The sequence below is a fragment of the Dermacentor silvarum genome, chromosome 11 (assembly GCF_013339745.2).
Source record: "Dermacentor silvarum isolate Dsil-2018 chromosome 11, BIME_Dsil_1.4, whole genome shotgun sequence".
In the NCBI taxonomy this organism is placed as follows: domain Eukaryota; kingdom Metazoa; phylum Arthropoda; class Arachnida; order Ixodida; family Ixodidae; genus Dermacentor; species Dermacentor silvarum.
This window is the reverse complement of record NC_051164.1, coordinates 32654838-32678994: the sequence shown is the minus strand read 5'-3', so window position 1 is coordinate 32678994 and position 24157 is coordinate 32654838. Positions and strand designations below refer to the sequence as shown.

The window sequence follows — 24157 nt, the reverse complement described above, 5'->3', positions numbered from 1 at the left end:
ACAGCAGTCTAGGGCAAGCCATGCTGACGGAGCCAAGGCCATATACGGAAAGCAAGCTGTGATGTTTGCTTGCGTTAGCACATGGAGTAAGGAACATCTGGGAGGAGAAAACTTGTTTCCCAGCATGCTGGCACGAACGGATAATGTCATGAAACCCTCAGATGATGGTTAGAAGTAATCCGGAGCCATTCACTGCAATGTCTCTCCTCTTAGCCCCAGTGTTTGCTTTGCAACATCAAAACCCATGAATCAGTCGAACGATCAGTCAGCCAATCTGTCAGCCAGCTTTGAAACTAGTATGCTGGTGCCACCTGGTGGTGACAGAAGCAACTGCCTCAGGCAGTCGTGGTGGTTGCCATAGCAACCAAGCATATTGACGCAACTTCGCATTCTGCAATTGGCACTTGTAAGCTTTTCTCCCTTTGCGCCTTTCCATCCTGGTGTTTTTTCTTCTGTTTTTTTTTTTTTTGCATTTATTTATTAGGCTTTCTGCCCACACTAATGCTGCCAGGTCATTTCTCCTCCTAGGTGTTACTTGTTCTGGTGTCTCCCAATGACCTCCAGCTGTTTCTAAGGGTCTATTCCCGCACACAGCTGCAGATGCAGATGTGACTGGAATATGTATGCACAATCTGGCCCTTTAACTCACACAAGCTCAGACCACTGCCTCGCTTGGTCAGCAACTGAAGGCAACGAATCAGAGACGCAGCCAAAAGCTGACGACACAGTTGCAGCTGCTTCTTTTTGATTGCACGAGATGCCTAACGTCAGTTGGTCGTCGTATTATTCTAGCCGTCAAATGCAGAAGCAGCAGTGCTACGCTCGCAGCCATTTCTGTCATTTGCAGCCGCAGCAGTTTGGTGGGAATAGGCCCTAAACATGGCCACTTGAGGAGCTTTTGCGTTAAGCCTCATTCTCGTGCGACATCTCGGTGCTGCTGCTGCCCCCCTAGTGACCGAGGTGACACGCGTCACTTCTAGGCTTTTTAGAAATACGGTTGTACTAGGCACTGCAGCGTCCTCTGGCCTGTAACAACCTTGTCAGTGTAACAACTCACCAGACCATTGCTAAGGGGAAGAAGCATTTGGCAGCTCATATTTTGATGAGCTAGTTTTCTTCTTTCTTTTTTTTTTTTTAAAGGCCAGTAATTAGCTTTTCATACAGCAGTCCCAGAGGACTTTGAGGAGGATAGCATTGTGTAGCCCAAAAGGCTGCCTGCCGTCGACAGCTCAAGCGAAACTCACAAAAGTGGTACGGCGTGACGCTCGTAGCAAACTTCAGCTGATAAGTGACTCAGTCAGCCTGCGTGTCTGTAGAATGCTGCGCGCATTTTTCTTATTCAGGGAGTGTACCGGGATTTCCATTCCTTACGCTTTCATTAGTATCGGCCACGTACACGACTCGGCGTTACGAGGTAGTTGGGCCGAATTTCGCATCTCGTGAATTTTGACTTCCAACCACGACAGCAATCAACCTCTAGCTAGCAGCATTGTTGTGGGTGTCATTGTCGCACCATGTTCACTCGTAACTGTCGCCCAGTGGTAGCTGTATTTTCCTTTTCTCGGGCTTTGCCCCGGTTTCGATTCGCTTGCCAGTCTGGTGAATCACAGTTTTGAGGCAAGTGTTTGGGCAGGGCTGCGTGTCCCGCTCATCAGAAGCGTTTCACCATCGCGGATTCCCAGGTTACAGGAGCTGTGAAAATGCATAGTTTGAGGTGAAATCAGTCGCTTAACTTCTTTTTTTAAGCCGTTACATCTGTACGTGGCCCCCTCGCCATAACCGCCAAACGTGTTTGTCTGTGTGCTTGTCTACAGTTGACTGTTGCCGTGGCATTTTGTCGCGCCGCTGTTAACGAAAGTCCAGATTTTGCATGGTCATTGTTGACAGCGCGAGATCAAGCTTTGAAATGCTTATAGATAGTCAGAAGACCGTGTAAGTCAGTGTACAACTAGGCCGTCAGCAGTTGAGCCTATTCTTAGGACGTGGCAATGAGTCTCGCACAATTTTGTCAGGGCACAGAAGTTCTCGATTTATTTTTAAAAAAGACATCCGTGCCACTGAATGTCAGAGAGACCGGCTCAAGTTTCACACATCACACTGATAAACAATGCAGGTCATTTGGGGTGTGTGGTGAAGCTTACTTGCAAGTTTTGGTTGCTGCACCGTTCAAGTTATGGCAGTTCGTTCTTGTCCATCCACATGTGCATTGAATTGAACGCTGTGACCTCGCAATCCTTTGCTTCGGATTTTGAAAGCAGGCATACCTGTTTCTGCTGCTTATAGTAACACATATATTACTCATTCGCAAACAAAGTCAGACTAGGAAAAAATATGCCGGCGTGTTCGCGGCTCGAAAGCTCAAGATAGTGGTAGACACAGTTTGGGTCCAGGCTGGCTTTTAGAATGGTGGCATCTCTGAAAGAATGCATATTCTAAGTGGGGCCAGCTTGGGACACCTTTATAATGGTTTTGTGTTCTTGGTCATCAGTAGCGCTTTTTTCCTGGCCCGCAGGAACGTGGGAAGGTTTGGACCATCAGTTTGACCCTTTTTCATTGAATTGCCAATCGCAGTTGTTCACATCTTTACTACATGCATACATTAAATTTAATGCATGCTACACGAATTGTCTGAAGATTCCTGACAGTGCATTTTATTTTGTTTTTGTGTATACATTCCTTAGAGAAATAATGCTCGAGGTCTGTCCTCCAACTGTTGTTCTATAGAATGCTGTAAAAAGAAAAAAGAAACACTCGTCTTGTTAGCCCACAGAACCCAGCCTTTGCTTGGAAGAAAGGGCCCCGTCACTTGTTATCGAAGCAGTCACTCGGTGTTTGGCTTTAAAGGTGCCATAGCGCAAGCTTCCCGAGAGTCCGTCGCCGGGCGACACACCTTACGTCCACGAAAGCTCACATTGCGACTGTGCCGCATTGCAGCGCAACCCAGCTCTGTCCACATACAGTTGCGTATCTCTGTCCCAGGTCGTCCTCCCCGAGAAGGTTGTCTTGCATGCAAAGCAGTGTGCCATACTCTCGAGCTATGGCAGCCACGAAGGTGCTGTTTCTTCGGCCAAATGAGTGTCGTTTGTGCAAACGTCGACGTACGAATAAGGGGACGTCAGAAAAGCTAAACCACAAAACCGAGCTGCCCTGCCCTTGGCGTCTCAGTGGCCGTGGCATTCAGCTGTTCGGCACGGAGTCACGGGGTCGATTCCCGTCCGCCGCAGTCGCATTCCGTTGAACGCTGAATGTGAAAACGCTCATGTACTTCGACTTAGCTGCACGCTCAAAATTTCTATGGGGCAAAAATTAATTCAGAGGACCCTCCCTCCCCCCCCCCCCCCCATTACATCTCAGTATTCATTCTTTAATTTGGAGCCAGCCGAGTCTTTAGATGCGGGCCTACATTATCTTTGCAGCCTAAAAAGCCCAAACACAATTCCATGTTAAGGAAACTTGGAAGAACTTGTTTTACAGCCATGGAGAGTGCATTGGTGTAAAAAAGGAATTAAATGTTTTCCGAGTAAAAAGATAGTATAGTAATGAATTAATTAGTTTCCTGAACTATCTGCCGTTGAAGTTTCACTCCAGGGTATCAGAAATGCTGCCACAGACTTTATCGCACCAAAATCAGATATATTTGAGTTGTCAAACTCTGCGTATCAAAAATGATATATTAGGCTTTGCGGGGTTAAAGATCCACTTCAACATGTCACAAGAGAGTTAAAAGAAACAGGCCTGTCTGTTTGGTGATTGGTGACAATCTAAATTAGGCCCACGCCCTTGCTTATTAAATGGAAGTGGCGGTTGCACTGCGCAGCTTCTCGTGGTAGTTGCCATCCAAAGAATGAATCAAAGCCACAGAAGACTGCAAATCGACGTATCTTGTCACGCTAACGCATATCTCTGCTAAAACCAGGGAACGGTGCACTGTTCATGCCAGGAAGCGGATTTATGTATAGGTATAATCGGTAGTGCATCCGCAGTCACAGTGATGCTCAAAGAGTGCTTATAGAACTAATTCCCCTTTTTTTTACATCAAATGTGGTGAAAGCGCCGACTCACGCTGCGCTGTTTTTCCGCGAAAGTATTCCGAAATAAATTGAGCTTCAGTTAGTTCTGCATTTTAGCATTGTCAGTGCAGTAGAAATGTGCGATTGAATGCTTCTATATTGCTGAATGACTAAACTTGGCAAGCATTTCTTAGTGTCAGTCAAAAAGAAATTTTTTTTTTTTTTTAATTTAGGAGGCACGTAGAGATGAATGCGTGGATCGTAGGCAACTTGTGTCTATTTACATCCGAGAAAGAGTGCGAGATTAATTTCCGGGGTTTACCACTAGCTTAAGCTGAATTCCACTGATTGATCTGGAGAAAGCTTTTTTTTTTTTGTTCCGCCCACAACAAAAAATTTGTTTTGTACAATTTGATTTAGATGATGTTCGCATTTTCTACTAGCTGTTCCGAGTCATGTTTTTCTGCAACTCAAGGCACAGGTTCAACTAGAGTCCGTAGCATTGTGAACAAGGAACCTGTATGCATTCCAAGAGGTGTAATAATAATGTTGATTTGGTCAGGGACCTTAATTTTTCACTTTTTGCATAGTATTACCTCTGCCGGTAATACTTCCACAGGATGAGCGCACAATTTCCACAGTGATGAGGAGCGCACAACGTTATGTTTTCCTCTGTCAAATTTGCACTTTCACTATCGAGGTGTGATTCATCTGCCCACTTGAAATGCCAGGTAGTGGAATTCGCTGTTAGATTCTTTTTATTTGCGTGCTGTGCAGTGTTCATGCTGTGGGTTTTCCCACTTACGTTGTGTAATGTAAAGCCCTCTTATACGTTTCAGCGTTTACCAGTTTAGAATGGAGCTTCTCTCATTTGTTAGGCCTAACTTTTTTTTAATGTGAACCAATCGTGTGTCCATAGGTATCAGGTAACTCCAGAGGTTCAGTGTGTGTGTGATGCCTTGTTTGCATGTAAAAGGCATCAGCCATCACCTACTTCATCTGGACTAAACTGATGCTCCCCGAATTAAGGTCACATTTTTCTCATTTCTTTAGATCTCTTGCGAGAGTGTGGAACCATGCTAGCGTTCGCGATGTCCATGCATAGGTTGTAATGTTTTATTGTACTGTTACTGTTTTATCATTTGTCATTGTTCCCACTTTTACTGTAACAAGCCTCTGCCTCTGCCTCTACTCTTTAAGTTCCTCACACCTAAAAAGCAAACAGCAGTGAAAGCTTGTAATATCGAAATTACATACAACACAAAAATACCTTCGCCATAAGCGTGCTTGTTATACGCTGATATTGGCAAGAAAGCTTTTTATTTACTGTGTTATATTTGACTTGTTATATCCGATAGTTAGTTATATGCGCTATTTCGTTATATCCGGGTTTGCTATATTGTGGTTCTGCTCTACTGGTGTCGCAACATTTTTCATCATTGCATTTACTAAGATATTTGTAGACTGAGATGTTTCACTAGTTGTTCTCAGCGATCACTCGTTCTGCTCGCAGAACGATCACGATAGGTCATTGGACAGTGTCGTGCTTTCGCCACGGTAAACAGTATTTGACAATACCTGGCAATTCTGAGCTCGGAATTCGCACATATGCACGATTGCCAGGAACATCTCGCCAAAAAAAATAAAGATTTTTCATCGTGGAGGTGTGGCAGTTCCGGGCTAGACATCTGTCCAATGGCAGGGTTAACAAATGTCTCTTCGCACGGCTAACCCTTGTTGAGCGCAGTTTCCTTGGTGTTGCGGCAGGTTGTTGTGTGGCCGTCCACACGTCACAGCTAGCGTCCAGCATTGATCACAATTGTTGCTGCTCCGTCGTGGGCCAGCAACACGTGTGCATTCCAGTGCAATGAACCGATGCCGGCCAGAGTGCTAAGTGAACAAAACAATAAAACATGCTTTGCCAAAATATACCTGTTGTGTGTGTGTGTCTGTTTGTGTATTAACAAGGCGTCCCCCTAATTTTGGTGGGACGCTCGCACTCAACCACGAGCACAAAGTGCAGTAAACCGTTGTTATAACAAAATCGTTTTATTTAAAATACTGCTTTTTGCGAAGTTTTTCGTTTTCCTGTATTACTGACTCTTCTATAGCTCCTCCACTTTGAAGTAAATGTCACTTATAACGAAGGCAATTTCCTGTCCCAGTGACTTTGTTACAACGAAGGTTTGCATTCCTGTCCTCGGTAGGTGTCCACAGGTGTTACAGAGACACTAAAAGGAAAAATAATTTGAGCTGTATTGGAAAATTAGTAATTACCCTTCTAAATTACCGTAAAAGCCACTCTCACTGTGAGAGAGTGTTCGATAAGTCAGCAAAGGTGCAAGAAAAGCCGGATGGTGACACCACCTTGGAAGTTCCTGCAGCAACTCAATCTGACGGCATCTGCTACAGCTTAGTAACGTTGTATCACAAGAAGCAAAATACTTTTCTTAGGTAGTTTCGAGAACGCTACTGCATCCCCAACAACAGCCCAAGTATAAGAATACAGCTTTGAAATCCATGACATCGCAGTGACATACCGAAGTCGGGGTTTCTTTCTTTCTTTCGTCCTTTCTTTATTGTTTCCCGAGACACAGTCTAAGAGAGGGCCGAGGCTAAAGGCGACGGAGCACCTGACAAGGGCCCCGGGCCCCTTGCACAATATACGCAGACAAAATGCAATAACAAAGTTCAGTCAGACAGACATCATAGGTTCAGACAGTGGGCAATATTAAAAGGGAACTACCTCATTTACCCAGACATCTGCAAGACAGATAAATGCAAAAACTGTGGTTCTAGAGCCAATCTGGAACATATGCTATGGGAATGTCGAGGCATAACAAACAATAATGGGGATGCAGCCTCTCGCGATCGCCTCCGCGTGCACTGGGAGACTGTATTGCTCAGCTCTGCCCTTGACGATCAACTGTCCAGTGGGCCAAGGAAGCCGCCAGGACTCAAGAACGCTTGGCCGTCACCTAGGCGGGACCATTTGCCCGTCCCACAAACTCGCAGGGTCTTTCAATAAAGTTCTTTGACTGACTGTGTCACTGCTGGAATATGAAGTTATCGCAGCAAATAATTGGTACAAAATATTTACATACGCAACATAATGTCTGCAACATAAATACAGAGCACAGCAATTCAGCACATTCAACACCATCACTCATAGCCATGGCACTCATCACAAAAACCGAGACACAAGAACCAAGCACAATTTCACAGCCGTGTATCAAAATTACAGTAGCTGAGAGGAGCACGGCAAAGGAGAACAAAACGCACTTTTTGAGGTAATTTACAGTAGTGAAAACATAATGTCGCTGTTCTCAAGAAACTTCCTACAGTATTTCTTAAATGTATATACACCTTTAGTAAAGTCTACCTGCATATCTTTTCTGTTTAGAGCAATGGTTATTTGAAAAGATAATGCTTGCCTTCCGTAGTTGGTTCTAACTTGCAGCAGTTTTCGTTTTGGATTTCGGGTACTGTATGAACTTGAGCTGGGCACTGTGGAAATATGCAACTTGTATTTATGGATCCATTGCAATAGCTTAATTAAAGTAGTACACCTGTTCAGCCTTTAACATGTTATATTTCTTAAATAACGGCTGTGTTCTTAATAACTGCTTGTGGCCTTTAAAATGTTCCAGTATGTGCAATATTTGCTTTTGTAATAGTACATTAAGTTTGTGGTATTTAGTAGCTGCTGCTGTTCACCAAGTCAAGATTCCATAGCTCATTCTAGAGTAAACCAGTGAATAGTATAGTACCTGTTTTAAACGTTTGAGTATTACATGTTGTACTTTGTAAATGCACCCAATGGTGCGAGATAGGCTTGATTTTAGTTGAATAATGTTAGAGGTTGTGGCTAAACCAGACACCTAAAATCTTTTCTTCACTAACCTGCTCGAGCAAGCGTCTTTCAAATCTAATGTTAACCGGGTAGCAGTCATGTTTATTAATTGGCTTAAAAATGACGTACTTTGTTTTATTTATATTTAGACTCAAACGATTTCTATGAAGCCATGCAGATAACTGTAATAAGTAGTCTCTAATAACTGTAATAAGAGGTCTCTAAACATTGCATGGTTTCTCCAGTGAAAAAAACATTAGTATCATCTGCATAATTATTAATTGCGGGGATCCATGTATAGCTGTAATATCATTTATATAGATAAGAAAGAATGGGGGTCACAGAATAGAGCCCTGAGGAACGCCCTGTTTGCTGGAGGACCAATTGTTAACACATACATATTGATAACGTTTCTCTAGATAACTGTGAATCAGTTTTAGCGCCACCCCTCTAATGCCATATTTTTCTAATTTTCTTAACAAGATATTATGTTGAACAGCGTCGAAGGCTTTGCTGAAATCTAGAAATAAGCCAAGAGAAATCTAGAAATAAGCCACAAAATTCAAAAAATTGAAGTTTGGCCTTCATTTTCTCTCCTAGTAATCAACCTCTTACAACAAGATGAACAAATATGTAGTTTTCAAGCACTCATTTTATCAGTCTAAACTGTTTAGTGTGTCTGATTAGTATGCGTGCCTCATAATCAGAACTGGTTTTGGCACGTAAAACCCCAGAAAGAAGAATAGTATCCTTTTAAAACATGGCAGCTGTAATCATCAAGCCATTTGTGTGTGTTCTCTTACACAGTCTCACTCTGATTCCTTGAACTGTGCACCAACACATGAATTTTCGCGACTCGGAAGAAACTGCCATGCCTACTTATCACTTTCCTAGTGACGCTTTGCTGGTAGCTTGGTCGCTTGCATCGGTACGTCTGTAATAAACGATCACGCGAAGCGATGCCTGCCTAGTTTCACCGCGAGTCCCACGCCTTTTTCTGGTCCATAATTATGTTTTGTGTAGCTGACCTCTAAAATAGCTCTGGCCCCACCCTTTTCGACCTATCACGGAAAGGCTAATGGCGGACTTGGAATAAAAACGGATTGAAATAGTTTCACATTATCTTGGCCCAGCGTACGATGAGTGAGTCAGGGAGTCGTGTGCAACGAAGCCACAAAAAACTGCAGTTGCATCAATCTCCTTGGCAAACAGTACTAGTTCCGCACAACAGCATGAACCTTCATGTCATGTTTGCACAAGAAAACAAGCTAAATGTAAGAGTAGGTGGGGAAAAAAAAAAAACTCAAAGACACGTGAGTTGGAGTGCATTCATAGCTCGTATTTAGGTAATGTGACAACACGAGAACAAGGAATAAGAAACGACTGGACAGTTTTTAATTGGTGTTTGCTCCTCTTCAAAGTAAGAATCCTATTAAGCTGCCTCCTGCCACCCGATCCCCGGCCTATGCCCCTTAGTGGGTACACACCAGAAAAGAACATCATAATCATCAATTGAGTTAAAACAGTTAAATTTTTTTATTGATCACCAAACACTTTAATGCTGCTAGGACTGGGAAAAGCAAAATTAACAAGACCACAATTTATTCAGGAAGACATGATTGCTTTTGCGAGTTGTCAGAACAGCGTATGGTCTGTCATTCCTTCATTTTTGCCCTCGTGTCATCGCACTACCAAAATAGGGACTGAACGATACGCACAATTGGTAATCAGCTGTTATTGCATGCCTCTTATGCTTGTCGTACTCTACATGTAGAAGAGCACTCTGGGCTGGTGTAATGTAATGCTTCTTTTCGCTTAAATTTATTTTTCCTATCATCCACTGCACACAGCCAGGAAGATCGTGGTCCACTGACAAAGAGCTAGAAGATAAAGAATTGGGAACAGAATCATCATAACAGTATCGCAGCTCCAATCTCATTCCCAACATCCCGATTCCTACAATAGTATATGCTGGAGTTGACATTGTGAAGCCCTGCATTTTTTGTTGTTCTGTACAACCAAATTGCTGAGCTCAACAGGAGTGCAAGACATTATGCCAGAGGCAGCTAGTTTCTTTGAGAAGGAAATGACATCTCGTCTTTCGTGGTACAAATTGATCGTCGTTCAGAATTTCACACAGTTAGTGTTGTGTTCATTGCAAGGCCCTTTAAGCACAGGCTGAGGCTCGGGTAGTGTTCGATGCAGTGGCAGCAGTTTTGGAACTTGAGACATGGGCCACGGGGATGTCTGAAGGCCAGAACGCACCTCCATTTAATAAGTTTTTTAATCCCTATGGGAGTGGCGCAATTAAGACAATCCGGTTGCAACCGGTTTGTAAACAAAGTAAGGTTGCGGTTATGCTACTGACTTTATTGCTTCTTTTTTTGGTCTCGGCTGTTTATGTATTCAGCCCAAAAGATGTGCGACCTTTCCAGGAAATCTACTCAGCATGGCAAGCGCATGCCGTCTGATACTGGAAGCTAAACAATTTGACAGAATTACCTTATCTCGTTGGGCTAATGAACTAGAGATGGAAATAAAAATTATTATTATAATTGTTAAATACCTAATTCATTAGCCTAACCAGGAAGCATTGTGATAAGAGAAGGCAGGAAAAAAAGTGATTAATGCTTGACGGGGTTCCGACCCCTGCATGTTGTACCACTTTCATTATGGAACACTAAACCAAAACTGTTAATGACCTGCTATAAACAGCTACCATAACAAAGAAGAAATGGAACTGCAAATATAGTCACTTGTCGGTAGATGTTACTGATTAAAATTAACATCTAAGTACAATAAGTGAAATATAATACAATAAGTGCAATAATTTGCAATAAAGATATAAAATGCTTGGCGGTAGAAAAACATTGCAACAGAAGAGTGACTCCAACCGCATAGTGGATTTACTAAAACCCAACGTTTTGGAGCCACTTTGGTTCCTTCCTCGGGGTTAACGACGAAGGGTGGCGACGTGCAGCTTGTATAAAAGTCTATGGTAATAGGTGTTTTAGTAGGGATTGCAATTTGTTTTGGGTGTTTTTAGGGGTGTTTTTCTTCTTTCTTGTGTTCTTGACCGACATGGACGAAAAGGGGAGGGCAGGAGGTAGAAGAAGGGCACGTGGACTACTGAAGGGAGGTGTCGACATTGGAGACTGTTGCTATGCTGCCCCACCACCTTTTTCTCTATTTTTCGTCGTGGTGTGTACTCCATGGACATACACGGGGCGGAGGTTGCCTTTCAAACAGTTCATGTTGTTTGCTGTGTTCTGTAATGTGGCAATGACTTTAGTAAGAGCCTTTTTCCAGGGTTGTCTGCAGGATTTCAGTTTCATGGAAAGCAATATTGTGGTCATTATCTTCCGATCGTTGTGCGATGGCACCGTGTGCTCGAGAGAAGGCCCCGACGTCGTTCCTGTGTTTCTCCCATTCTTTCATTTAGATTTTTTGTTTGCCCAATGTAAGTAGCTGGACAGCAGGCACACGCTGTCTTGTAAATGATGCCTTAAGCCTTCTCTTTTGAAAGACAGTCTTTCGGTCGCAGGAGGAGGCTATCAAAGCATTTGTTGGTTTGTGGGCCACATTTAGACCTTCTGTCTTTAATATATCTGGCTGGCTGCTTCTGGCATGTTTAATGTAGAGCCAGAATACTCAATTCTGAGGAAAGGGGCAAGTGAAGGGTTGCAGTTTCTGTAGTTTGGCATTTCTTTTCTTTAATTGGATGATTTTCTCAATGAAGTCATTTGGGTAGCGGACCATTCTTTCCCAAGTTCACTGAGAACTGTTTTTCTTTCTATCTGCCGGATTCCAATGTGCCCCGAGTTTCAGCTCTTTTTAATAAAAGTATTTGCAACAGACGCCTCGTAGCCTGCCAAATGGTTCGAGCTCAAGTGTAGGTAGCAGCCTGTGTGGGTTGGTTCATGGCAGACGGAACATTTTAGAGAGCAGCTAGTACATCGAGGAATGGGAGGGATCCATCTTTTTCACACTCGCACGTGAACTGCACACCAAGCTCTATGAAGTTTAGGTAGTTGAGATGGTTTTTAATGTGTCTAGCATTCTTAGGGCACTTCACACACTTTCTGGTGACTATCTATCGATCAATCTATCTACCTATCTATGTCTCTAACCGTTGGCTCGCCAACTTGGGTCAGTGGGAGTGGGTAGTCCATGGTCTAATGGGTAGCACGTCGGGCTGCTGTGCTGATGGAACAGGGCTCTAAAACAACCGTCAGACCAACTTGGGTAACTGAGCATGCGCTACTGCATTTGTGGCACACTTCAATCACAAAAAAGATGGTTTAAAATTTCTTCAGTGCTCGGCAGAATCAAACCCGCACCAGACGTGAACTTTGTAGAGTCGCAGCTGAACAGCACAGCATGTGTAGTGGGAAGCACGAGAAAGGACCCTGGCTCCATGCACGTTTCAGCATTGGCGATACGGTGTCACCATATCGCTTCAATGCTAATCACATTAATGCCGACATTCATCGTGAGATGGGTTCTGCTGGAATTTCGACTTGTAATGTCTTTACAATGCAGAAGCAGTTGTCCACGTACCTGAGAAAAACTTTCAGTTTAAGGTCGTGTGTAGTGAGAGCACTATCCTCAATATTCTGCATGTCTTGGCCATCGTGACAGAAATCGATGCCATCATGGGTGGTCCTTTTATTTGTAGTGCTCGCCTCTTAAAGAAAAGCAAGTACCTGACAAGCACGAGTTCCAGGAGGTGACAGATCTTATCTACACTAAGGGGGGTTGTTTCATTGAGCACATCGTCGCATTCCAGGACGTCCCAAGCAGCACTCACAACAAACCTTATGCGCACTTTGGTAAACAGGGAGATTAAGTCAAAGGAAATCAGACATTCATTGGCTTCGAGACTTATCTTTGATGTCAGCTTGACAAAGTCTTCTGACAAAGCTTGTGGGTCGTCATCTATCCAGTGAGTGGTGATAGTATTATTCTTTGCAGGGACAGGGACATTGATGACATTGGAGAGCAGAAGTCCACAATCAGACGTAGGGGAATTCCTAGTTTATGAAATTTCAGTGGGCCTTAGAACACTGGTGCTGATTCATTTCTGCATATTTACTGTAGATAATTACTTCAAAAATTTGTGTGGCTGTGAAATGTTTCGGCGAGCGTCTTGTTCAACACTGATTGTGTTCTTGTTGTGGGGACCTTCTTTAGTTTTTCATATTCTTGGCTGTTCAGTAACATCGTCACCTTCTCCTCATAGTCCCACGTGTTGAAAACAACGGTGGTGTTGCCCTTGTCTGCCGGTAGAATTACCATACCTGTGTCCTTCTGCAAGTTTTTGATTGCTTTCATTTCGTCAAGACTGGTTTCCTTCACTTTTGCAGTTGTGAGTGGAGCCGATAATGAAGCTGATTTATGAAGGAATGACTCAGTGCCAGCGGTAGTTTCGAGCACGATAACAGTCATATCAAGGCAACTGCCCAGCAACTGACCAATATAAACAACACTGCACATTCCACATAAAGTAATGGTTATTGCTTGTTTTACAAATGGCCTGCAGGCACCTCAGCAGAAGGGAAATATACAACACCACAACATTTATGCATTTGTGCAAATGTAACAATTGAGACACTGTTTATTATAACAAGTCATGATCCAAAGGGAAGCTGGTAAGTACAGTTCTCCAAGACGTTAATAATCTCGCGATGGTAAGCACCATGTAGCGGGGCACAGCTACAAAAGTAGTGACAGCAGGCACATGCGCACGATCTGAGCATTGTGTGCTAGGCTATTCCGTTAAGCTCTGCATAGCCACTGTGTCTTACCTGTTTCCAATGTAAACGGAAATGCACATATGTGCGCACAATGGTTATGAGGAGGTCGTCGTGAAAGCAACCATGGCTGCATTTATTACAGAGTGCAAATGCAAAAAAAAAAATTATATTCTGGGGTTTTACGAGTCAAAACCACGATTTGATTATGAGGCACACCATACACTTTTGACCACCTGGGGCTCTTTAACATGCACCCAATGCACGGTACACGGGCATTTCTGCATTTCACCCCCATCGAAATGCGGTCGCTGTGGTTGGGATTCGATCCCACGACCTCGGGCTTAGCAGCGCAACGCCATACCCACTACGCCACCACGGTGAGTTGCAAATGCGAAGATGTGCGGAGCGGAAAGAACTGGCGATGATCAAGCGTCACCTCACGAGAGCTCCTCGTATGGCTGTCCTCTTCGTCGGCAGCACGGTTGATGAGAGCGCCACTACAGTTACACTAAGCAGGTGCAAATGACCGATAAGCTGATAAACAGCATGGGTTGCGTTGGTTTCAATGGAATAGCTTAGCATACAATGCTCAGTCACTAAGATGCTCTGCACACATCTGCCAATCCTCACTACTTTTGCAGGAGGGCTCCGTGACACGGAACTGACTGACGTCCTAGTCAACACTCCCGTAAGGTTATTAAAATGTTGGAGAGCTGTATAGACGCTTTAAGTGGTGCCTTTTTTCTGGACGTAATCAATGTGAACCACACTACAGCAGGTAGGTATACTAGTCAGGTCACACCAACTGATCAAACCTCAAGTCCATCACAACGTGGTCAACGTGAGGTGCGTACGACTTGACACGCTCAATGTGCGTGCACGTAACATTCCAGCTGTGACTTGAATGGCACTGCTTCATCAGGTCCGCCATGGTGGTGCACACTTGATGGACACGCTCTTCCAAGTGCTCAGATCCTTTTGCGCCGGGCTTTGACTCAACATTTTCGTGGACGTGCATCCAGCAGCTCTTGCGCTCTGGGTTCAGTGCCCTGCAGGCCGTCTGCCAGCCCACGGCAGATGACGGTATGAGGCCCAGGTTGACTCGATCCGCCACGCCTTCGGGGCAGACCTGTGGCAGCAGAAAGAGGCACAGCACATCTCCACAGCTGCTTCTTAATACAGTAGAATCTCGATATAACGAGGCCACATCCGGCACAAAATTGTATTCATTACATCCAATATTCGTTATAAGCGCAGATTTGTTACAGGTTAATATCAGCAGGAATTGTTTCAGATTTACTTCGTTATACCTGATAATTCATTATATCCATGTTCTCTTATTAATAGAGGTTAGACTCCATCAGTACTGTCAGCTTCTCAGTACAGTACAGCTCATACCACTGAACCATTGCCTGTGTTCTAATGCCTCGTCTCCGCATTGTTCATAACCTGTGACATCAAACAGCTTAGCTAATAAACCCTGCTTGAATCCCTGATGTACAAACAGTTAGTGTGCACCAGTGCACAGTTAATGTCAGAGACAGGTTTCCATAAATTGAAAATGCATGATGAAAAGGTGTTTCTCATCACAAAAGAGCCAAAAGCTGACATTGCCGTCGACTATTCGATCACTTGCACTTGTCAAATACGTGACAGAATAAGCAGTTAGTAAAATGCAGTAAAAAGCATATAACAATGACCTTCCTTTGAAGAACTGAGCCCACTGTGACTGTCGTTTACATACATTACCATTTGTTCTGTCAGAGGCATGGATAATTGGACAACACGGCTGGCAGTGAGGCACTTCAGCATAAGAAAAGCTTTTGACATTCTCTCTGTATTTTGTACACGAATTGAGTCAAGGTCTTATCAAAGATCAGACAGCATCCACAATGAACATGAGGTAAGCTTGACAGATGCCTGGAGAATTACAGTTGAATAATGAATATTTGATGTACCCGTGCTCCCTTACTCTTGGTATTGCAGGTGGTCTACCTTATTCCCAAATGTAAAAGGCACCTGCAAACAAGGTTACTTGGCAAACTGATAACCATGCCACACCCGACCAGTAAGTTGCAGACAACAGTGACTGAATGCCTCATCAAGTCCCAGCCGATTTAGAAGGCGTATGTTTAAGAGGCTTCTCCCGATGGCGACAAGAGCTTTTGGGTCAAGCACGACAAAACCAATGGCTCTGATCAGCCTGCGGCCAGCAACACACTGTAGCATCGCAGATGACTCACAAAGCATCATATTAACATGAAGTGTGCACGACTGATGGAGGAAGTCAAGATTGCTTCAACATTATGGCTGCCCATACAAATCTATATGCAGCAGCTAGCCTCGTGGTACAGCCACCAGTAATTCTGATGTAATGAGTCAATAAAGAGTCAGTTCCACAACAATACAGTCAAACAAACCTTGTTATATTCACGTTCAACTCAAAAAAGCTTCGTTTATCTGACATTCATTACAAGCACATCCTCATTACACGATAATAATGCCAGGAGACATTTTATATTTATCTTTGTATTTATATATATTATGTTATATCTGACAATTTGTTACATCCATGTTCGTTATATTGAGGTTTGACTGTGTAGACTCTTTATTCCAGCTTAGCTGTTCAAGCTACGTGTGTGACCTATTGGCGCTTTGTATGCATCAGCACACATTCCAACCTACGGGGTGCAAATGCATGGTGGTCAGCTCCTGGTCATACATAGTTGGTGCCAGCTCACCTCTCTGCAGTCACCAGCATGGACAGTGCACCGATCCTGAACTGCATTCAACTTCAGGTTCCTCTGCAATGCCTCCAAGGCATCAGGGTTCCACTCGCAGGCATGTACATGGGCTGCCCCGGTGTGCAGAAGGTACGGTAGGGTGAAGTAGCCAATGCCTGTGGTGGCCAGCGCAGAAAACCATTGTCAGAAAAAAAAAATTATCCTCAGCAGCACAAGAGCCAGTGTTAAGTCCAACATTGGTCCTGGCTCCACGATACAAGTATGGGCCATGATACCACATCTGCACAACACAGGACTGGACTCGAGAATTTCAGCACGCGGCAGTGTTGACGACCAGTGTTGATGCACCAATACCCTTGTCATGATCATCCTCTGTCTCTCTTTCCTCCCCCCATTCCCAGCTCACGAGTAGCAGGTCAGAGCAAACAAGCTCAGGCCGACCTCTCGGCCTTTACATAAATAAAATACTCTTTCTCTCTATCATCATTCGTCTACATCGGTGTCAGGTTGGACCACATTGGCACAACAATCAGCCCGCATCAGTTCCGCTTCTTGTGCTACTTGGGATGAGATTTGACATCTAAAGCCTCTACATACAGTGAGCTATGAGGGATGCTGTAGTGAATGGCTTCGAATTAGTAATTTTGACCTACTGACACCCTTCGTGTGCAGCTAAATCTAAGCATTGTGAGTGCCTTCGCATTCTGCCTCGATCTGGGACGTGGTAACCAATAACAGGAATCGAACTTGTAACCACATGCTCAGCAGCACACCAACCGAGTCACCGTGGCAAGCAGCAGAAAGAGATGATGGCACATAGTGTCACATAAACATTTACTGCAGAGGAACATAATGCCAGAGTAAGACGACCACAAAAGGGCTCACTTAAACAGCATGCAAGTACCTGAATGTTTCCCGACTTGTGGCAAAGATGACAACAAATGTCCCTTTACTTTCTGATATTCACTGTGGTGACACTAATTAGTCATCACACATTTCCCACATGGCAAAGTTACATTGACTAATATTTTGGGTATTGCTGTTCAATAGTTTTTAAAGCTTCCTGCAGACTCTATTATGATGATCAGATAGGTGATATAGACTGTGAACATAAACAGTGTGTTTTGTATTAATGTGCATGAATTTTATATATCACTGCATGCTACAAAACATGATGGGAGCTTTAAACAAATGCTTCTGGAACATCACAATTCAAAAAGAATGTTATTCAAATGTTACAGTTGAGTGGATGAATGCACCATTTGGGTTTTTCATCTTAGCAAGAATTAAGAAGCTTCACTGAACAGGGGAGCCTTCTCGGACATTAAAACCACTTCTCCACACAACTTTTGATCATCGTTCGAGAACTAGTGACCCAAACAGCGGTAACACTATCGTAGCAAGTTTTCAGCACGACAACTTTACCACAGTGAGATGAGAGTGTAGCGCCCGCCATCTGCTCGGATACCAGCAGGTGCTCACAGCAAGCCAGGAACAAAGGAAAACAAAAATACGCAGTGGGCGTGTGCTCAGTTATTAGTTCGGCAGCGTGTGTGTCAGTTGTATTTTCTTTCGTGCTCTACAATAGTAAACAAGAGTAACTGCAGTTTAGAAGGCTCAGCAACAGACCTGCAAAGAGGTCAACGACGACCTCGCCTCGGCAGTCCATATTGGAGATCCGGAGCTTCTCTGTGACATTTCCCGCACTGAACATGCACTTGGTCACGTCAAAAGTGTACCTGCATTAGTGCCAAACAACAAATACACATTTGTCTGTAAGCATGAATACTGAAAATACTGTGATTGTACACGTTTGGCACACCAACAGCCCCCAACCGACTATTGTTTTCATACACACGGCATAAAGTAGACTACTGTTATGTTAAGCTAGATGGGAAATTACACTTCTGGCATTGCAAACAGGTCGTCACATAAACGGATGTCTACACACAATCTCTCTCCCTGCAGCACGTGTCAAACATACATTTGAAGGATGCACCAAATCTGGCAAGCACAAGGTTTGAAGCGAAATGCACAAATGTACAGGCCAGCGGCACATACTTGATCTTGTTATCGACGTGCACGACCCAGCCATCGAATCCGCGCACCAACTCCACTCGGGGTGTCCGGTGTCCGTCGTCTGTGATCCTGCCTGACAGCGCTAGCCTCTTGCAACGAAGGGCATCACAGATGACGTCCCACAGCCTATCGCCTAAGACAAGACAAATGTGCGCAATTACACGCAGAACGCCCTAGACAAGCATCGTGTACAGCACAGTGCAGCAGCACGTCAGACGTACGCTACGTGCTGTGTTATCCGAGCTCGCTTCGTCATACATTACAAGCTACAAGTATGGGGCAACGAGTGCCAATGCAGCATGCACTGCAAGCCCAACACCCGTGTGTAATACGGCTGTCACACGGCCACTTTCGATCGCGGTCGAGCCCGCGATTAGAGCACCCGTATTATACCACGACCTTTACGTCGTGTGTCACACTTACGGACAGGGTCCCAACGGTGATCGTCAAAAGCACCCCGTTTAAGGATCACCAAGTCCCCGTGTCTCTGCCATCGCTTCGGCACTTTCTTCAGCAGTTCCTGTACATCGTCGTCGGAGTAGCTGGTTGCTTTCAAAACATGCTCAACACCGCGTCGTAGGCGTTCGGGTTCGCTCTCTGTTCGGCCCATCGACATTTGCCGATAACGACGACTTCGAGTCGTATTATCACACGGATCTAACCTAAATATACCGTCAGACACATTCAAGCAGAAACCAAAACCTCTAAACCATGCTCTCAACTTTTGCTCGGCGCTGGCTTGGAACATGTAAACAAACTCCACGTTTCGCGCCTCGCGATGGCGATGCGGCTGAGCCATATCGGATAGTCACTCGTCAAAATAAACGAGCGATACGGCAAAGTAATATAAACGAGTTTTCAAGCAGTGTCTTACGGCTAACGATTGTGCCTTTCAGAAGCTACGATATGTTTTGCTAGCACATGAAATTTGTGTGTGTGTGTGTGTGTGTGTGTGTGTGTGTGTGTGTGTGTGTGTGTGTGTGTGTGTGTGTGTGTGTGTGTGTGTGTGTGTGTGTGTGTGTGTGTGTGTGTGTGTGTGTGTGTGTGCGTGCGTGCGTGCGTGCGTGCGTGCGTGCGTGCGTGCGTGCGAATTCGCCCTACCCTGCCATTTTGCCCTACCTAAGCAATGATGGGTGCTTGACGATGAACGCGTCCTATATTATACACTAACAGAAACTATCTGATCGTGCATAAAAAGTAGGTGGAGTGTGATTTAAGGTATACGTGTAAAACGCGGCACTATATATATGCATACAAATCGTGCGTTAATTGGTGATATATCGACACACGTCTAGATCTAGAACCAAGCATAATGCATAATTCGGAAGTATGAATGCCATTATGTCTTCACATTTATTATTACATTATAATTACATTATTAGATTATTATTATTATATGAAGACGTGAAAAGGAAGACGCATCGCGTCAGGTAAACATGTACGTTAATTTTGGCATATACCAATTACAGACGTTCTACCGAAATGACGGTCGAGGCTATTCACCAAATCGAGTGAACAAAAGGGGAAAGCGTGCCCTGGAACACCTGCGTACCATTTACAGTAAAACCTGGATATAACGAAATTGACAAATTCCCGAGAAACTTCGTTATAGAGAGGATTTCGTTATATGCAGGTTCGGCACGAAGATTCAAAAAAGAAACGCTTACTGTATTTACTCGATTCTAACGCTCCCTCGATTGTAACGCGCATCCGTTTTCCGTTTCGTCGAAGCACTCATCCTTGGAATGGCACACCAGGTACTGGATGCGTGCACTTGACGCGTGTCGTTTCGCACAAGCGCGAGGCGTCGGAAACGAAGAGCGAGCGACACGATGGCGTCGTAGAGTCGTGTAGTGTCAGCTAGTGTCAGGTTAGTGAAGTGAAGCGCAGAGACTTGCGCAGTAACCAAAGAGTGGCGCTGCCAGAACGTTGAAAAAAGAACGTTCTTGTTTTTTTTTTTTAATTCGGCAACATCAACTGGAAAAGGAGAGTGCCGGCTTTGCGGGCTAGGCCAGCTGCAGCAAGCGGCGGGATCAGGTTTGAATGAAGGGGAGGGGGGGGGGGGGTCATGCCCGCGGCGGCAAGATCGCCGGGTCGAGGGATGCAGGCCCGCCTCGCGCTCGCTCTCGCCTCGCAGTCGCCATGAATTCGAGCGCGCCAAGCGCGCCGCCGCCGCTTCGCATTGCGTCGTGGCGGAGAAGGTGCTTCCGGTTGCGGCTCGCGCAAAAATGACAAAATTTGGGGCGAAATCTCTAGGTTGTCGGCGGGGAAAATACGTTATTTCGAGGGGGCCTCCCGCTGCCACTTCGTTACGCAGAGGTCTCAAATACATGTGTTTCTATGGAGTAACGGCGGCGAATAGAAGAACTTTGTTATATCCAGGAATTCGTTTTATGGAGGTTTGTTATAAGCAGGTTTAACTGTATACTATTTGGCAGCTTTCGGCGACGTGCGCGCGGTCAGTGGCCTTCAACCACGATATCGGACTGACAGGCGGGCTCGAGTTTGTGATACCACGGGACTGTGATCGACGGCCATCTGCCACCTCTTCTTTCGGTACGTAACGTGATTTTATGGCGTACGTCCGAAGCCGCGCGCTGTACTTGACGCCCATTTTTAAGGCGCTTTAGCTACGTTAAAAAAAAAAACTTTAAGAAATGCAGATCCAACCCCCATGTTGGAATCTGAGAAGCGAAGCTGTTGTCAAATATGCCATGCAACTGGTTATATTCGGCAAACCATTTTGCACCATATATCGATCACTTGCCTGCCAGTGAAGACCGCAAGACGCGGAGACCCTAACCACGTGACCACGCTCAGTAACTGGTCAGCTTTGCTATGACGCCGACTAGAGCGGGCGAATCCTGTAGACAGTGCAACAGTAGACTTACTCGGCGAAAAACCGACAGGCAGATATGCCAAACATCAAACCCTAGGAAAGGAAGCATAAATAGGCTTGCTTTGTTAAAGTAATTATGCTCTTGACGTATATTAATCGCAATGAGGATGATTAGCTATAACTTGTTTTATCATTGAGCAATTCCGCAGAAAACAAGGTCAGCACCCTAGACACAACCCAGTCAAAAAAGTGAATTTTTCCAACCAGTTGCTAGCAGTTGGACCCAAATGGAATGAATTGGAAACCAACTCGAATGCTGCACTTCCATTGGAAAAGCCAATTGGACCTCACAGTTACAATTGGTCATTCCAATTGGTCCACCATTTTTCATTTGGTCTCCCAGTTGGAATGCGCTTGTTGGTTGCACACGTTCCAATTGGAGCCCCATTGGAACAGTGATTTCCAAATGGTCTCCCAATTGGAATGCTTGTTTGTCCAATTGGTTGTACATCTCCAATTGGAGTAGACCCATTGGAACATATTTGTCTTCCATTTAAAATTCTAGTTGTAATGTTTCTTACTAACATGGCAGCCTAATTAGAAGTGCGTTCAGCTCAGGTTAAAATCCCAGAGCCATCACCATCTATAATTAGTTCTTGACTTGGTGCCTCCCACCTACTTGGCGACTCATCTGTGGTAGCTGGCTCCACCAGGTGGCGCTACTCGTGCTAAACTGTACAATAAGAGGTAAAGCGCGTGACCTGTGCAGTCAGTGTGCCTACACCCCTCACAGCGGCTACTGTGTCCTTACTACCGCGCGCCATGACCGCGGGCCCGATCACCACACCATCACGATATTATTAAATGTAATAAATTACTGTAAGCAACAATTACCTTCTTTGTATGGTTTTTATTTCATGCATGTGCACTTAGGCACACGTTACATGTTGGGCACCAGTTGGCTTCAATTGGAAGGCCATGTGTGTTCAGTTGGTTAAAATGTTGGACACAAGTTTACTTCAGCTGGTTGACCAGTTGGGCACCGTTTAGTTTCAATTGGATGACCAGTTGGCTCTAACTGGATGATCATGTGTGTTCAACTGACAGACCAATTGGGCACCAGTTAGCTTTAATTGGGTGGCAACATATGTGTTCAACTGGTTAACCAGTTTGATACCAGAATACTACAGCTGGTTGACCAGTTGGGCACCATTTAGCTTCAATTGGATGGCCATGTGTGTTCAATTGGTTGACCAGTTGGATACCAGTCTACTTCAGCTGGTTGGCCACTTATAGTTTTAATAGGTTTACCAACTGGTTTACCAATTGGATGTAATTGGTGCACTCCAATTGGTTGAAAGCCAATTAGTGGCAATTAGTACTCTTCCAATGGACCCACTGACTTTTTTTGACTGGGAAGTAAGGGTAGTAAAGATGGTAGTGGCTGTAATGTGAGCTATTCAGCAAGACAGCAGCATCGCAGCCTCGGCCAGGAAAGTCTGTGAGCTGGTTCGAAAATAAAGCTTAATTCACTTTAAAAAAAAACGAGACGCAAAATCTGTCAGTAATTTAACCAAGGGATAGAAACACATCGAGCGCACGACAGAAGCGACGAATTCCAAGTTCGGGTATTCAGGGGCCAGCACAAGTTTCCGGGATCGCGCTTCCACCACCGCCAAATATTCTCGCGACCTTGATGCGTAGCCTGCAGGTATAGAGCGATGTGAACTCCAGATAGGCGACTTTCACGCGTGGTCTAGCGATTCCTGAATTACAGGCTATTGACCATTTTCACGGCGCTCACAAGGCGCCGCCATGTTTGATCACGTGGTGACGCATCCATGGCTTGCCTCAGCTGCCTCTGTATTTACAATGGATGTACATGACGTCCCAGTGCGGCTCTGCAAACCTCTGCTTCGGCGGATATTGTAGACAGTGGACTGGGTGGACGACACGAAGCTTTGGCCACAGCCTCAGAGCATATGTAAGCGCTTTCGGAGCTCATAACGCCTTGCCCAAACGGCGCGAGCAGCGTACATGGTGCTTGTACTAAACGCACGACAGGAAATGGATTCGAAGCTGTCCAAACCTTCCGCTTATTAATTAAATCAGGATCAGAGTGTTTCGGTCTTTGTTATTTATTTGTCAAACGATTTAAAGCAGCGGCTTGTCACGTTACTGACTCGGTAAAGTTCCTCGGTGCGGTCGCTATAGTTCATTTTCTGCTTAGTCGCTCGCGGGTGTGCGCAGTTGCGATGGATTTGTTCTTGCTGCGCACAAGGGCTTTGAACACAGATGTTCTGTACTTCGTAATAGCTGGTATCAAATATGTATTATCGCTATAGCCACCCGCTTACTCTCTTTTCTGTGACGAAATGTGCAGTTTCGAGCATTCTTGTGTGTCGGTGTAGTCGCCGTCCCCCATGCTCCGACGCATTGATTTAAGTGTGGGCCCATTAGTCTATTCTTGATACATTGGCGATAGAGTGGGCGTACGTTTTCGATCGTGTGAGTAAGGGTGGCTGTGGGTAGATAACGTTCGAAAAACTTACTATACCAGGAAGCGACGATACTCCCTTTGTCACTGTATAACGGGCGGTACTCACTCTTGCGAACGTTCCGGGGCTGAAGCCCTTTCTTTGAAGGTTGGCGATAATACGCTGGCGGGTGAGCAAATTTATTTACCCTCGAGGAAAGCCGCACACCTGGAAGTGCCGATAACAGGCGTGGTTGTAGCAGTGGTCCGTCACCTTGACCACTCAGATTCATTCCATTCCCTCATATGCCAGTCACTATTTTTGCAGCCAGCTATTCCGCACATCTTCCCTCTATACCGTTCCACAACTTGCGGCATGAATGAAGCACTTTGCGTTGGC

General features: G+C 44.9%; 1 protein-coding gene across 2 annotated transcripts; it reads right to left on the bottom strand.

The window, feature by feature from the left end:
• Nucleotides 1–5783: 5783 nt before the first annotated feature.
• Nucleotides 5784–19193, bottom strand: LOC119432359 (tRNA wybutosine-synthesizing protein 2 homolog). 2 transcript variants are annotated; one of them, XM_049659140.1, is made up of 5 exons: nt 18866–19193; nt 18425–18575; nt 17993–18102; nt 16361–16518; nt 5784–6241 (listed from the first exon to the last, which is right to left on the bottom strand). In XM_049659140.1, exons 1-5 carry the CDS (start codon nt 19188–19190, stop codon nt 6116–6118), a joined length of 870 nt encoding a protein of 289 aa, XP_049515097.1. In that variant the 5' UTR covers nt 19191–19193; the 3' UTR covers nt 5784–6115. The 2 variants fall into 2 exon arrangements, with proteins under 2 accessions (XP_049515097.1, XP_037555455.2); XM_037699527.2 differs by lacking the exon at nt 5784–6241 and adding an exon at nt 11510–14748.
• Nucleotides 19194–24157: the final 4964 nt, after the last annotated feature.